Source organism: Macaca mulatta, chromosome 16, assembly GCF_049350105.2.
Source record: "Macaca mulatta isolate MMU2019108-1 chromosome 16, T2T-MMU8v2.0, whole genome shotgun sequence".
Taxonomy (NCBI): Eukaryota; Metazoa; Chordata; class Mammalia; order Primates; family Cercopithecidae; genus Macaca; species Macaca mulatta.
Window position 1 is genome coordinate 48,828,360 of NC_133421.1, and position 15,772 is coordinate 48,844,131.

The 15,772-nt window shown below is 38.5% G+C and overlaps 1 protein-coding gene across 21 annotated transcripts in view; it reads left to right on the forward strand.

Moving 5' to 3' along the window:
- The window catches only part of BCAS3 (BCAS3 microtubule associated cell migration factor), a 712,862-nt gene that overhangs the window by 407,369 nt on the left and 289,721 nt on the right, over positions 1-15,772 (forward strand). Inside the window, exon 23 of one of the 21 annotated variants that reach the window (XM_077970824.1) lies at positions 9,508-10,432. The exons of 19 other annotated variants lie outside the window; for them this stretch is intronic. In XM_077970824.1, coding sequence (XP_077826950.1) covers positions 9,508-9,515 — 8 coding nt within the window. In that variant the 3' untranslated portion in view covers positions 9,516-10,432. Of the gene's footprint in view, positions 1-2,140; positions 2,466-9,507; positions 10,433-15,772 lie in introns of those variants that run through there. One more of the 21 variants, XM_077970821.1, reaches the window with a different exon arrangement.

Sequence of the window (15,772 nt, forward strand, 5' to 3'; positions counted from 1 at the left end):
TGTGTTCTTTAAATATTCTGGATATATGCCTTTCATGAGATATGTGCATTGCAAATATTTTCTTTCAGTTAATTGCCTTTTCACTTTCTTAATGGTATCTTTTGACAAGCAAAAGTCTAATTTTTTTCATTGTTTTTTCCTTTTATGTTTTCACAAACAAAAAATTATCTTTTGTCCAGTCTTCTTTTTTTTTTTTTTTTTTTTTTTTTTTTGAGACAGAGTCTCACTCTGTCACCAAAGCTGGAGTGCAGTGGCGTGATCTTGGCTCACTGCAACTTCCATCTCCCAGATTCAAAGTGATTATCCTGCCTCAGCCTCCTGAGTAGCTGGGACTACAGGTGCCCACTACCACTCTCAGCTAATTTTTGTACTTTTAGTAGAGACGAGGTTTCACCATGTTGGCCAGGCTGGTCTTGAACTCCTGACCTCAGGTGATCTGCCTGCCTCGGCCTCCCAAAGTGCTGGGATTACACTGTGCCCAGCCCCTCCAGTCTTGAAGAGATAACTCTTTTCTAGAAATTGTATAGTTTTAGCCTTCACATTTAGGACTATGATCCTTTTCAAATTAATTAATTAATTTTTTTTTTTTTGAGACGGAGTCTCGCTCTGTCGCCCAGGCTGGAGTGCAGTGGCCAGATCTCAGCTCACTGCAAGCTCCGCCTCCCAGGTTTACACCATTCTCCTGCCTCAGCCTCCCGAGTAGCTGGGACTACAGGCACCTGCCACCTCGCCTGGTTAGTTTTTTGTATTTTTTCAGTAGAGACGGGGTTTCACCCTGTTAGCCAGGATGGTCTCGATTTCCTGACCTCGTGATCCGCCCGTCTCGGCCTCCAAAAGTGCTGGGATTACAGCTTGAGCCACTGCGCCCGGCCTTCAAATTAATTTTTTATTGTGAGTGGTCAGGCGTGGTGGCTGATGCCTATAATCCTACTTTGAGAGGCCCAGGTGGGCAGATTGCATGAGCTTAGGAGTTTGAGACCAGCCTGGGCAACACAGTGAAACCCTGTCTGTACAAAAAATACAAAATTTAGCCAGTCATGGTGGTGCCCACTTGTTGTCCCAGCTACTTAGGAGGCTGAGATGGGAGGATCACTTAAGCCTGGGATGTTGAGGCTGCAGTGAGCTATGATCGCGCCACTGCACTCCAGCCTAGGTGGCAGAGCAAGACCTTGTCTAAAAAAATTAAAAAATTTATTTTTATGTAGGGCAGGGATCAAGGTGTTTAGTTTCTTCCAGTTGCTCCCACACTGATTATCAAAAAGATACACCTTTCCTTTAATGAATTGCACTGATGCCTTTTTTAAAATTTTATTTTTTCTTGGGTTCTTTATTCTGTTACATTGATTTATATAACTGTCTTTTTACCCATATTGTACTATCTTAAATACTGTAGCTGTTTAGTAAGTTTTGAAGTCTCATATTCTAAGGCCTCCACCTTTGTTTTTCTTTCTGGTTATCTTGGCTATTCTAGGGCCTTTGCATTTCCACACATGTGCATTTGTATGAACATGCCAGTGGTTTTTCAAAGTGTGGTCCACAGAACTCTGGGAATTCCCAAGATACTTTCAAGTGGTCTATTAAGTCAAAATTATTTTTGTACTAGTACTAAGTTATTATTTGCCTTTGTTTTTTCTACTACGGTGAAATTTAGTACAGATGGTGCAGAAGCAATTATGGATAAAACTAGTGGCCTCTTACCATAGTAAAGGCAATGGCACCTAACTATGCCAGTGGCCTCTGCTACCTACTTAGAGTTCTTTTTTAAGCTGTATTCACCTAAGAATATCTTTGAAGCAGTAAAAATCATCAACTTTAATTTTATTAAGTTTTGATCCTTGTGTAACTTCTTAATATTCTATATATCAAGTGGGAATGAATGCACAATAGTTGTCTTGAGGGAAAGCCATTGTGATTTGTAAACTGAACTAGCAACTGTTTTCATGGAATACCATTTTATCTCAATAAAACAAACTATGTTTATTCAGACATGGGCATTTGGCAGAAATTTTCTCAAAAATAAGCAAACCCTGTCACTTTGAAGAAAACAACTAACAATATTTATTACCAATAATAACATTCTAGCTTTCAATTGAAAATTAGAAATTTGATAACCTTGTATCCACCACTATCTGCTTAACAGAGTCCCCATATTTAAAGACATTTCTTGGCCGGGCGTGATGGCACACACCTATAATCCCAGCACTTTGGGACGCCAAGGCGGGTGGATCACCTGAGGTCAGGAGTTCGAGACCAGCCTGACCAACATGGTGAAACCCCCGTCTCTACTAAATACAAAAAATTACCTGGGTGTGGTGGTGCATGCCTGTAAACCCAGCTACTTGGGAGACTGAGGCAGGAGAATTGCTTGAACCCAGGAGGCAGAGGTTGCAGTGAGCCAAGATCGCACCATTGCACTCCAGCCTGGGCAACAAGAGTGAAACTCTGTTTTTAAAAAAAAAAAGAAATTCTCGTGAAATAAGTAGTGATATTAACTAATATGATTTTTTACATAATAGATAATGAAATATATCAGCATTCGGAACATCTGCAACATTTTCCAAATGACCAGTTTCATGTTGCTACAAAATCATACAAGAGGACTCATTCCAAATGCAAGATAGGACAAAGGATTTTAATGTAATAGAATATGAAAGTTAATTGATATGCTTTCAGATTCCACATTGCAACTAATTTGTTAAGGGTCATATCGAGGAAGAACATCCCCAGAACCTGAAAATGCTATTAATATACTTTATCTTTTAGCAGTTACATATTTGAGTTGAACCAACTTTTCTTCATGTACGTCAACCAAAACAGCATATCAGAACAGATAGAATTCTATAGCAGATATATGAGAATCTAGCTGTTGTCTATTAGAGGGTGTCTATTGGAGGGTTTTCTCGTAAAAATGTTACTTTTCTCACTGTTTTTTGTTTAGAAAATATTTTTATGTAGAATGTAATATATGTTTCTACATAGAGGCTTTATCCTTGTTTTTAAATTAGCTGATACATAATTGTATTAAATGTTGATAGATATAGTACATATAAACCAAAGATCTTTGGAGTCCTGGGTTTTTTGTTGTTTGTTTTTTTGAGACGGAATCTCGCTCTGTCACCCAGGTTGGAGTGCGGTGGTGCAATATCGGTTCATTGCAACTTCTGCCTCCTGGGTTCAAGCGATTCTCTTGCCTCAGCCTCCTGAGTAGCTGGGACTACAGGCATGCACCACCATGCCCGGCTAATTTTTGTTTTTTCAGTACAGACAAGGTTTCACCATGTTGGCGAAGCTGGTCTTGAACTTCTGAGCTCAAGTGATCTGCCCGCCTTGGCTTCCCAAAGTGCTGGAATTACAGGTATTAGCCACCACACCCGGCTGGAGTCCTGAGTTTTTTTAAGCACACTGGGACACTGGGATCCTGAATTTGAAAATGTTTGAAAACCACTTGTGTACACACACACACACACACACACACACACACACACATATTAAATTACCAGCTTGTTTATTACTACAGAAATTCAGATGAGATTTAGTTGGGATTTCATTGAATCTGTATATCAAATTTGGAAGTATTGACATCTTAAAAATACTAAATCTTTCAAAACATAAACTTTTTTTATTTTTTGAGGTGGAGACTTACCCTGTTGCCCAGGCTGGAATGCAGCGGTGTGATATAGGTTCACTGCAACCTCCGTCTCCAGGGTTCAAGCGATTCTTGTGCCTCAGCCTCCTGAGTAGCTAAGATTACAGGCAAAACATAAACTTTTATAACTATTCACTTATTTAAGCCTTCTTTAATTTCTCCCTAGTAAGTTTCAATGTAGGAGTCTTATACATCTTATATAAAATTTTGTTCTATTATTACATTTTGATGATAATAACTATAGCACATATTTATTTCACTTGTCAGTTTTCTTTATGGCATATAGAATAAAATACTTTTCTGTATAATAAACTCGTATCCCAGCCTGGGCAATATAGTGGGACCTCGTCTCTACAAAAAAATTTAAAAATTAGCTGAGTGTGGTGGCATACACCTGTAGTCCAAGCTACCTGGGAGGCTGAGGTAGGAGGATTGCTTGAGCCCAGGAGGTCGAGGCTACAGTGAGCCAAGGCTGCACCACTGCACTCTAGCCTGGGTGACAGAGGAGAGACCCTGTCTCGAAACAAAAACTGAACTTGTATCCAGCAACTTTTCCAAATTCATTTATTCATTCTAATACTAGAATCTCCTGGATTTTCTACTATGTAATCATGTCGTCTACAAATAAAGATGGTTTTATTTCTTTTTAATCTTTATATTTATCTTTCTCCACTTGCTTAAACCTCCACTACGATGTTAAATAGAAATGACGATATTGAATATTCTTGTTTTCTTCTCTATTGGGGGAACCTGCCCCCCATATTTCAACATAGGTTCTTTCTATTTTCCATAAGTGTTGGCCGGCTGAGAAATAAAGAGAGACAGTACAAAGAGAGGAATTTTACAGCTGGGCCACTGGGGTGACATCACATATCGGTAGGACCGTGATGCCCACCTGAGCCTCAAAACCAACAAGTTTTTATTAAGGGTTTCAAAAGGGGAGGGAGTGTAAGAACAGGGAGTAGGTACAAAGATCACATGCTTCAAAGGCCAAAAAGCAGAACTGCTAATAAGGGTCTAACAAAGATCACATGCTTCTGAGGGAACAGGACAAAGGGCAAAAGCAGAACTACTGATAAGGGTCCAACAAAGATCACAAGGCAAAGGGCAAAAGCGGAACCACTGATAAGGGCCTATGTTCAGCGGTGCACGTATTGTCTTGATAAACATCTTAAACAATAGAAAACAGGGTTCGAGAGCAGAGAACTGGTCTGACCTCATATTTACCAGGGCGGAGTTTTTCTCCCACCCTAGTAAGCCTGAGGGCACTGCAGGAGACCAGGGTGTATCTCAGTCCTTATCTCAACCACATAAGACAGACATTCCTAGAGCACTGTTTGTGGACCTCCCCCAGGAATGCATTCCTTTCCAAGGTATTAATATTAATATTCCTTGCTAGGAAAAGAATTTAGTGATATCTTCCCTACTTGCATGTCCACTTATAGGCTCTCTGCAAGAAGAAAAATATGGCTCTTTTTGCAGGCAGTCAGACCTTATGGTTGTCTTCCCTTGTTCCCTAAACATTGCTGTTATTCTGTTCTTTTTCAAGATGCACTGATTCCATATTGTTCAAACACACATGTTTTACAATCAATTTGTACAGTTAACACAATTATCACAGTGGTCCTGAGGTGATGTACATCCTCAGCTTACAAAGATAACAGGATTAAGAGATTAAAGACAGGCATAAGAAATTATAAAAGTATTGTTTGGGAACTGATAAATGTCCATGAAATCTTCACAATTTATGTTCCTCTGCCGTGGCTCCAGCCGGTCCCTCTGTTCAGGCTCCCTGACTTCCTGCAACACTTCTCAACCCTTCATAAACCCTAGGAGGAAGGGTTTATGATTTCACTATTAAGTATAATGTTCGATAAGTAAAAATTTATCAGAACTGAAGCAGAAAGAGAAAAATACTGAAGTAAGACAGAACTCAGTGTGAGTGGTATATCAAACTATAGCAATATCAAACTAACATCTGTGTAATTATTTCACATATATGAAAGAAAATAAGAGAATATGGCAAAAGAAATACATGAAGGGTTGAGAATTTTCCAAAATTAATGAAAGACATAAGTCAAAGTTTTAAGAAACTCATTATATGCTGAGATACTAATAAACACAAAGAAAACCATACCTAGGCATATCATAATCAAACTCTTCAGATCTAAACATAAGGAAGGAATTTTAAGAAGCCTACTCTGTTTATTTCTTTTTTTTTTTTTCTTTTTTCTTTTATGAGATGGAGTCTCACACTGTTGCCCAGGCTGGAATGCAGTGGCGAGATATCGGCTCAGTGCAAGCTCTGCCTCCCAGGTTCATGCCATTCTCCTGCCTCAGCCTCCTGAGTAGCTGGGACTACAGGCACCCGCCACCATGCCCGGCTAATTTTTTGTGTTTTTAGTAGGGACGGGGTTTCACCATGTTAGCCAGGATGGTCTCGATCTCCTGACCTCGTGATCCACCCGCCTCGGCCTCCCAAAGTGCTGGGATTACAGGCATGAGCCACCATGCCCGGCCTCGTTATTTCTTAGGTTTATATGTAAGTGATGGTTTGGACTTTTGATAAAAAGAGAAATTGGAAAAGTAGCAGGGTGATTTTTAAGTTTCCTTGGCAGTGTGAGATCCCTGTCTCTGAATCAGGAGGCTCTATGAGGAATCTTCAGGATATTTTTCAATAGACAGAAGTAAAAGAGATGGGAAACCAGTATAATTTATAAACAGTTAGGTGCCCAACACTGTGCTAGGTCTTGCCACATGTCTCATCTCATTTAATCTTGTTTAATTAGGATCACAGGTCCATTTCAGCAATAGCGAAAGAACAGGACACCTAGCTCCTGATACTTAAAATTACTTAAAGTGCATTATGGTGACACCTCAGATAAGTTCAAACCTCTTTCTACCCTGCCTAATCAAATATTCATTTCAAAACACTGTATGCTGAAATGAGCCATGTGGGAGTTGAAGAGAATCAACTATTCAGGTGGTGAAAATGTGTGAATGCAGCTGGCAGATGAAGTTCCAGTGTGATGAATTCCCAGCTTGTCCTTATTGCTTTAGGCAACAACTGACAGGCCTGACTGGTCATTGGCTTTCCATTCCTGGCATTGATAGTATTGAAAATTCTTAATGTCACAGATCCTTAAAAGCTGTCATAGTGGATACAAATGGTGCTGGAGGGTCCTTCTTGCATAGAGATGTAATCAATATGGTCTGGAGTTCTTGACCTGAACCTATAGTTACTTGGACATTTTGAAGGTAGCTTTTTGTTATAGAACATGCATATATTCATAACATTGGAACTGAGTTGTGCATGGAGAGGAGAAAAATAGAGGCTTTGTCCCTCTTTCTGTTCTTAGTATTTAAGGGGCCTTAATAATCATCACAGAAGAGAGTGATACTATAGGATTAGAATATTGTATTTTTGGTTTTGCGTGCTGAAGTTCAAATCTCACCCCTGAAGTGATCCTGATATTTTGCCAAAGTTGTGACTTTAATATTCTGTGGCTTGTAATTGTGATTTTTCTAATACCAGAGTAGAATTTTGGGGAGGAATTTTTCAAAACCTAAATACCTCAATTTGAAGTGAGGCTTAGCTTTAAATAATAACACATTTGAGTTTGAGCTTTTCCTGCAATTAAGTGGTATGCTGCAAAAAGAAATTAGGTTAGCAGATTTTATGGCATCCATGATCCATGGACAAGAGTGAGTAGAAGGAGATGATACTGATAGCAGTTCTTAAGTCTCTAAATGTTTTTAGGCTATGTGATCAGGATTTCCTTGCCAAATGAAAATGGTAAAAGTGGAAGCATGAAACACCTTAATAGTAGGTGTGGATGCTGATTGTTCTGTTACTGCTTGGCTTAAGATACCCCTGGATGGGCCGGGGACGGTGGCTCACGCCTGTAATCCCAGCACTTTGGGAGGCCGAGGTGGGCGGATCACCAGGTCAGGAGATTGAGACCATCCTGGCTAACACGGTGAAACCCCGTCTCTACTAAAAACACAAAAAATTAGCCAGGCATGATGGCGGGCACCTATAGTCCCAGCTACTCGGGAGGCTGAGGCAGGAGAATGGCGTAAACCTGGGAGGCGGAGCTTGCAGTGAGTTGAGATCCAGCCACTGCACTCCAGCCTGGACGACAGAGCAAGACTCCGTCTCAAAAAAAAAAGAAAAAAGATAACCCTGGATGGCATTATTATTGGATTACCCTTTATGTAGCATGCTTGGAACAGATGGGGAAAAGTAATGGCTTATAATAAAGGACTCTTTGAGAACAAGGGCTGTCTTCATATCTCCCTTTGCCTGGTATTGGTACCTTCCACAGAGCAGGTAATCAATATTTCTCGATATCTGATTAATAATGATAGTGATAATCAACAATGATAACCATTGTTGATTTCTTATAAAACATAAGGCTTTAAATATCATAACATTATTAAAAGTTGGTATCGAGACCATCCTGGCTAACACCGTGAAACCCCGTCTCTACTAAAAAAATACAAAAAACTAGCCAGGCGTGGTGGCGGGCGCCTGTAGTACCAGCTACTTGGGAGGCTGAGGCAGGAGAATGGCATGAACCCGGGGGGCGGAGCTTGCAGTGAGCCGAGATCGCGCCACTGCACTCCAGCCTGGGGCACAGAGCAAGACTCCGTCTCAAAAAAAAAAAAAAAAAAAAAGTTGGTAATGCTGAATCTTTATCTTCGTTACCTGACTTAAACCTGGTCCTCAATTAGGTTTGCCCTTATGTTATGGTCACTATTCCTTTGTTTGGGCCTATGGTCAATTGTGTAATCAAATGAAATATTTGACAAAGCATTTCAAATTATCTTTTACGTTATTCTTTTAAAGCAGCATTATGTTTAAACAGAATATTTTTTTGATACAAGCTTTCATTCTATTAGGCTTAGCATGGAGATATTTGTTTTAAGGTTATCCTTATAAAGCATTAACTCTAGCAAAGTCTTGCTTTTTGGGATCTATGGTCAAGACTGGTAAACATCTGCTGAAAAGAATGGACATGCTTTTGCTTTCTGCTCTTACTAGGCTAACTTTCAGACATAATTTTAGGGATATTTTGGGCTGCCTTTGAAGCTAGCCCATTTTGGACACAGGACATTGGCATATGGAGAACTGACCCTAAGTTCCATTAAGCCAAAACATTTTGTTGAAGAATTCCCAAAATTTTAGTTGTGTCACTGCAGTTTAGTTACTTGTACTTATGTTCTAGACAGCTACAAGAAACATGGTAGAATTGACTTCTGTTGTATGAAGTGGCGTCTTGAGTCTTAAACCTATTTTACTTTGGTGTTCTATAATATTTGGAAAGGCAACAGTTGTTCAATGTTAAGATTGTAGAGAACACTAAGTTATACTTGACACTAGAAAGTTGAACTTTCTAGTTAGTTATCCCTTCTTTAGATGAGTTTATGTAGTTCTCAAATGAATGCTTGTAAGATCGGGAACAGAACCCATTTACTCTTCTGTTTCTCTCTACCTAAAGAGGAAATAGCGAACCCTTTGACCTTCTATTTGGGCTACCTTTTCCTTTTCCTATGTTAGAAATTCATAGCCATGAGTCAGTACCTCAAATTAGAGTTTTTATAGCCATGAGAGGGGCCCAGTTCCTGAATCAGATGACTTAAGCCAGAGAGAACTTACTATGGTGCCTGAAACTTTTCATTTCTCTTGAAACGTGTTCTTAATCTTACTCTTTATTCCAACCCACCCCCTTGAATAAATTAATTTATGTTCTCTTCTGTTCTTAAACTTTTACTGTTATGTATACCATCTCATATTAAAATTAGTTGAGTATTGTTTTTCATTCTAGACTCTGAACTCATCTTTTTACTCCCCGTAGCTCCCTGAATGGTTCTGACACATAATAGACACTCAACAAATGTTAATGAATTCGACATTTCATCATGGAACATTGAAACCAAGTTCTTGCATTTGCCTGGAAACAGTAATTACCTCTTCAAAGAGAAACTGTGTGGCTAGGGAGCAGAAGTGACAAGGAGACCATCTTTCCACTAGAGTCCTTTACAACACGGCCATACGCTATCCATGCAAGCATAAATTAAACTCTGTTTTTAACAACATACTTTTTAGATTTTTTTTCAACAATTGACGATGCTGAGGTTAAGAGATTTAAATAACTTGTCTACTGTCACAGAGCTAGCAGATGGTAGAGCAAAGGTGTGAATCTGTGAAACCTTCACTTTTTCCAGGATCTTGAACAGCATCTCTCAGCCAACCTTGATTTCATTCATATAATCATCAGGGCGTGTATGTGACCTGGGGACTATTTATATTTATTCTTTTTATCATACACTGTTGTATCATAGAGGACACAAAATGCATCACCTCCACCCTGGAATGGCACCTCTATTTTAAGAGAACACTGGCAAAACCTCTTCAATGAGATTTTGATGATGGAAGACTGTTACAATCAAGGCTCTCCTAACTATACCTGCATCTCACAGACACTACCTTTAAGTAGTGAACAGTTATTTTCAGCTAGGAAGGCCACTGTCAATCAGGTAATGGTTTCTTAAGCTGAAAAAGGCTTTCCACTTAAGAATGGTGATTGGCCAAGGTCACATCCCCTTTCCATCTACTTACGGGAAAATTCAAAATAAAGGAATACCAGTGTTTGAAACTCACAATTCACTCTATAGTGAGCGGTGGAGGACTGCAAGGTAATCAAGGTGATTATATTTCCCTTAGAAATGTTGTTAACTGTTTTTTCAAAATACGGATTAAAGCTTAAAACATACCCAAAATACACTGATTCTAAATGGACCTGACGCCTTGATCTTCAATCATGGACTAACATATGAGTGGGGATTCCCAACGGACCATTGTACACTACAATATTTATTACTATAAAGATCTAAGAGCTCTTAACCACTTTTAAACTTATAAGAGCTGTTCAGCTCTCATCCTCTTGACTTGTGGTTTCACATTTTAAAATTCTGGTTTGTTTTGTGTGATGTATTCAGAAGTACCTCCCTACCTCGATTTCAGAATAATATTTGGCTTTTTAAGAAATTTAAGGAAGTGCAGATATGAAAGTGTACCCATTGATGCGTGGGGACTGCAGTGCCTTTAACTGGCTCATCTTTGGCCTCTGTTTATTCATCTGCAAAATGGTAACTAGGTTTTGCCTTCTAGTTCGTTGATATGATAAAAATACTAATAAATTGAAAGGCTGTGGGATGATACCTTTATCAGTTCCTTCTATGGATGGTGTAATTTTCACTGTAGTTTACTTTAGCATATATGGTCTCAAGAATAAAAATAAGAAATTACTAAGGAACCTCCTGAATGCAATACTATTAACATTCACAAAAATAGCTATATGCAAATTAGTAGATGTCCTTAGCTGAGATAAAACTATTCTGAGGTTGTGATCATGAAAATTAACATAAGCTGATATAATTTTGAATTGTATGCATCTGTTTTCATGAAGGAAACCTATTTGGAGAGGTTTATTCTTGAAAAGTTATGGAATTAAAAGTTAAATGGGATACTTAACATCTGTATTTAACTCTTGAATTATATGCAGCTCATAGAGTTTCTCTCCTATATGCATATTAAATTGTATATAATGAACTATTAGTGGTTTTAGGTAACATTTGGTTGCTGAATATACTATGCTAAGCATTTCACATGCATTATCACCTGTATTCATAAAATATTATGAGGTAAAAGCACTGTTACAATTTCCATTTTTTCAGAAGAAGGTGTGATTCAGAGAAATTAAGTACTGTATACTACGTAGCTCCCACCTTTGACAGTGTCATCTGAATTTTTTTTGTCATGAACATGTTTTACGTAGCTCGTTGTTAAAGTCCATTTTTGAGAAATTTTTTGAATAGACGTGTGTAATGCAAGTGCATGAACTTTGTGGTTAGGTGTAGAGAGTATAGGAACATCTGTCTCTGCTGTTGTAAAAATTAATAGATACAACATTTGTAAATCTTCTGGCCATAGTTCAGGTACATAACAAGGACTCATTAAATGTCAGTTGTCACCACCTTACCTTCTTTCCATAAAATACTTCCTTTTTGTCTGTCCCAAAGTTTTAGTTTTACTCTTCATGTGTATTATAATGTATGATGAGCATCCTAAGAGGATAGGTTATACTATTGTCCCCATTTTACAGTCGAGCAAACAGACTGAAATGTGATAGGTTCCAGGTTGAATTCCCATAGCAGTCTGATTCCGGAGCCTGTGTTTTTAGCTATAATGTGCTTTGGTATGAAGATATGTTCCAATAACAGATTATATTCTGATATTTCAGAGAAGAATCTAAATCCTAGAAATCATTCTCTTATACCCGCATCCCTGCCATTCAGTTTTTCCCATCTTAGGTTATGCTGGTGTAACAGTGTGTCTCCTAATCCTCAGTTGACTCTTGTAGTAAGTTTGTATATTAAATGCTCAAACACCCTTCTTATTCTAAAATCTGTGATCCTCTGTCATTTGGATACATTTGCAGTAGTCTGAGGCAGCTCTGAGAATCCTTTAAGGGAAAAGTATTCATCACTGTGGCTTTAGTAAGGAGTATGTTGACATTTTTACTCTTTAACTCCAGGAACTCCTACTGACCTGAAATTAACCAGTTCATGGAGGTTTTTGGCTGGGACTAAGGAATGAAATTAACTCCCTAAGTCCCCTCTTCTTAAAAAAAAGAACCTCAAAATACTGCTGCCCAAATGGATTTAACTTTAGTTATATATTTTTTTACATGCAAATATGTTTTGCTCAGCCTAAAAAGGCAAAGAAAAGCTATTTGGTTTGCAGAGGAACAGATGACTGTCCTGAGCATGTCAGACTGACTGTTTATATGTGTTTTTCACTCCGTCTTACTCTTTGTCTTTCATGTTCTTTTTTCTGTTTCAGTTTGTCCTGTTTCTGTCTCTCCCTCACAGCAACTATCTTCCTATTTTGATAATCCTGTTTCATCTCTATAAGGAAAAGGCTCTCTCGAGGATGCAGAAAATGCTACTATTTTTATATCAGTCCCTAAATACAGAAAAGATTTTAACTTGGCTATAAAACTTTGTTCTTGGCATAAATTTGGCAGATAGTCTTTCGCCTGGGTGAGACTTTTCACTGGGATCCTGGAAGTGTTGGGACGTCACTGCCCTCCACTCTTGCTTCTCCAAGTATGACATTAGTGGTTTTAGCTCTTGTTGACCCATCTTTAAACCAAAGCTTTATAGCCTATTAGAAGCACAGTGTGGATTTTTCTTATGATATGTTGGAATAAAAGAAAAAACTTCTCTAAAGTTACAAATGGTTTCGTTTACCAAAATGACTATTTCACTTGGAAAGTTTTGTCTTTTCTGTAAAAATTCCAGGAGTTGGGTGGGCTTGATGTCCTCTCTCCCATTCCACCTCCCCACCCACAGACTCATGTCAGCAAAGATGCTGAGAGGTTTATTCCAGTGTTTTAGGAGGAAAGACCTTGACCAAGGAGTAACTAAGACATATTTTTCTGCTTTTATTTTTTAAAAACTTTTTTTTAAAAAAGCAGATCTCTATGACTTTTTCATCTTGTATAACTGTATAAAGAAACTTTTCCAATTGAAATTAAAGTAAGGAAATACCACAGGATGGCTTTAAAGTGTTTGTTTCATTGTAGAACATAGGGCAAATGCCTTGGAACATCAGTAGTTACTATTTGAGGCAGCCTTTGGGGATTGAGATATATGCCTTTCAGATCTGCACTTCATCTCATACTTCATCATTTATTGGATCAAATAGCAGTGTCATTTACTTAGGATCTGTGTCAACACCCTGAGCTCCAAACTGGGTATCACATGTCACCTTGTGAGAGATCCTCTGCATTACCCCCATCAATTCTGCTTCATTAAAGGACTGGTCATCTTAAAGATGGTCATCTTAAAGCTTTAAAGAAATGAAAAATATTTTCCCTCTCCATAAAAAAATACTTACAACTTTACAACATTTTACTTAGCAGAGTAACTTTGCCCAGCCCTGGAGCACAGCATTCTTAAAAGTAAGCCCAGTAAACCTAAGTGTTGGATGGTTCTGCAAGTAACCACTGCAAAAAAAGATTTCCTGGTGGAAGTAAGTAGTGTCTTTTGCTAGGATACCAGGTTGTTTAATAAAACTAGGAATAGCTGAGGGTAGGAAAAGTCATGAGGCTTTTTCTCATCACAAGCTGTGTAATACATACTTCAGGTAACCTCCGTGGGTTTCCTTACTGCTATTGGCTCAGCTGTGGCTTTTTATGGAACCATATCTGCATTTCCATCTCTTTCATCCCTCCCTTTTTATGAGAATAAAAAGTGAATTGGGTGCTATTTAAATATACCCTACTTACATTTATTGAAAACTACCCTGCCGCAGGGCACAGCACATTGGAAAACTGCCTTGTACCAGCCCAGTTTTCCACTCAGGTGGTTTACCCCAAAACCTGGCCTTTGCTTTCCTCAGACCTTTAATTTCTTTAAACTAAGTGATCACAGAAAAACCTAGGAGGAGCTAGTTTCATTTGTGAGGTTTTCAATAAAACTTAAGTGGAATGCGGCTAGAAAAACAGACCCATGAAAGGCCATGACTACTATGCTGACACTAGAGGAAAAACCCACAGAATTTTTTTTTTTTTATTTTTTTGAGACGGAGTTTCGCTCTTGTTGCCTAGACTGGAGTGCAATAGCATGATCTTGGCTCAAAGCAACCTCTGTCTCCTGGATTCAAGCGATTCTCCTGCCTCAGCCCCACGAGTAGCTGGGGTTACAGGCATGTGCCACCACGCCCAGCTAATTTTGTATTTTTTTAGTATAGATGGGGTTTCTCCATGTTGGTCAGACTGATCTTGAACTCCCGACCTCAGGTGATCCATCTGCCTCGGCCTCCCAAAGTGCTGGGATTACAGGTGTGAGCCACCGTGCCTGGCCTAAACCCACAGAATTCTTATACCTCTTGATTTCAGTGTTGGGGAAAAATGGAAAGAAAAAAAAAGTGAAAGAGCTTTAGTACTGGTACACTTTGGGAAAGAAAGGCAGCTAGGGATGTTTGGTTAAATTCATTTGTCTCATATTGATGTTTTATTTAAAATATTGTCCAGAAATAAACAATTCATACATGTTCAATTTTGTGCCTTTCTGAGTAGCCTGGTGAAATCTTACAGCGTCCCTCCCAGACCGTGAATCATCCCTTTGTCTGGCATCTCCAGGCTGTCTATGCTACCTACCCTTTAGTCACTTGGCAGCCATCTTGGTTGCGGTATTACAGTGCTTGTATTCAGGTAACCTTTATTTTACTTAATGACCCCAAAGCACAAGGGTTGATGCTGGCATATTGTTATAATTGTTCTATTTTATTACCAGTTATGTTGTTAATCTTTGTGCCTAGCTTATAAATTAAACTGTATCATAGGTCTGCACATATAGGAAAAAACATGGTGTATTCAGTCATGTATGGCATAATGACCTTTCAGTCAACAGTGGACCTTATATGCTCGTGCAACAGTGTTCTGGTAAAATTATAATACCAGATTTTTACTGTACCTTTTCTATGTTTAGATACACAAATACTTACCATTGTGTTACAGTCGTCTACAGTATTCGGTACAGTAACACACTGTATAGATTTTTCACCTAGGAGTAATAAAAGAAGTTATAGCATATAGCTTAGGTGTGTTGTAAGCTATTCCATCTAGGTTTATACAAGTATACTCTATGATGTTTGCACAGTGATGAAATCACCTAATAAGACACTTTCTCAGAACACATCTTTGTTGTTAAGCAACGCATGGGTGTATAGTGTTGGTACTGTCCATGGTTTCAGGCATCCACTGGGGGTCTTGGAACATATCCTCATGGATAAGGAGTGGAGGACATTTGTAGAAAAAATTATATTTTGAAACTTGCTTGATTTATTGTCAGCGGATTTCCTTCAAGTCATTAAATATTTTTGAAGACATAGATATTTTAATGGTGGCTGGATCATTTATTTGTCTGATTTTCTATCATTAAACTTTCAGATTGCTTAGAATTTTTTCCCATATAATTTAGAATAAATACATTCCTATATATAAATCTTTGTTGTTATCTGTGATTATTTGTTTAGGATAAATTCCCAGA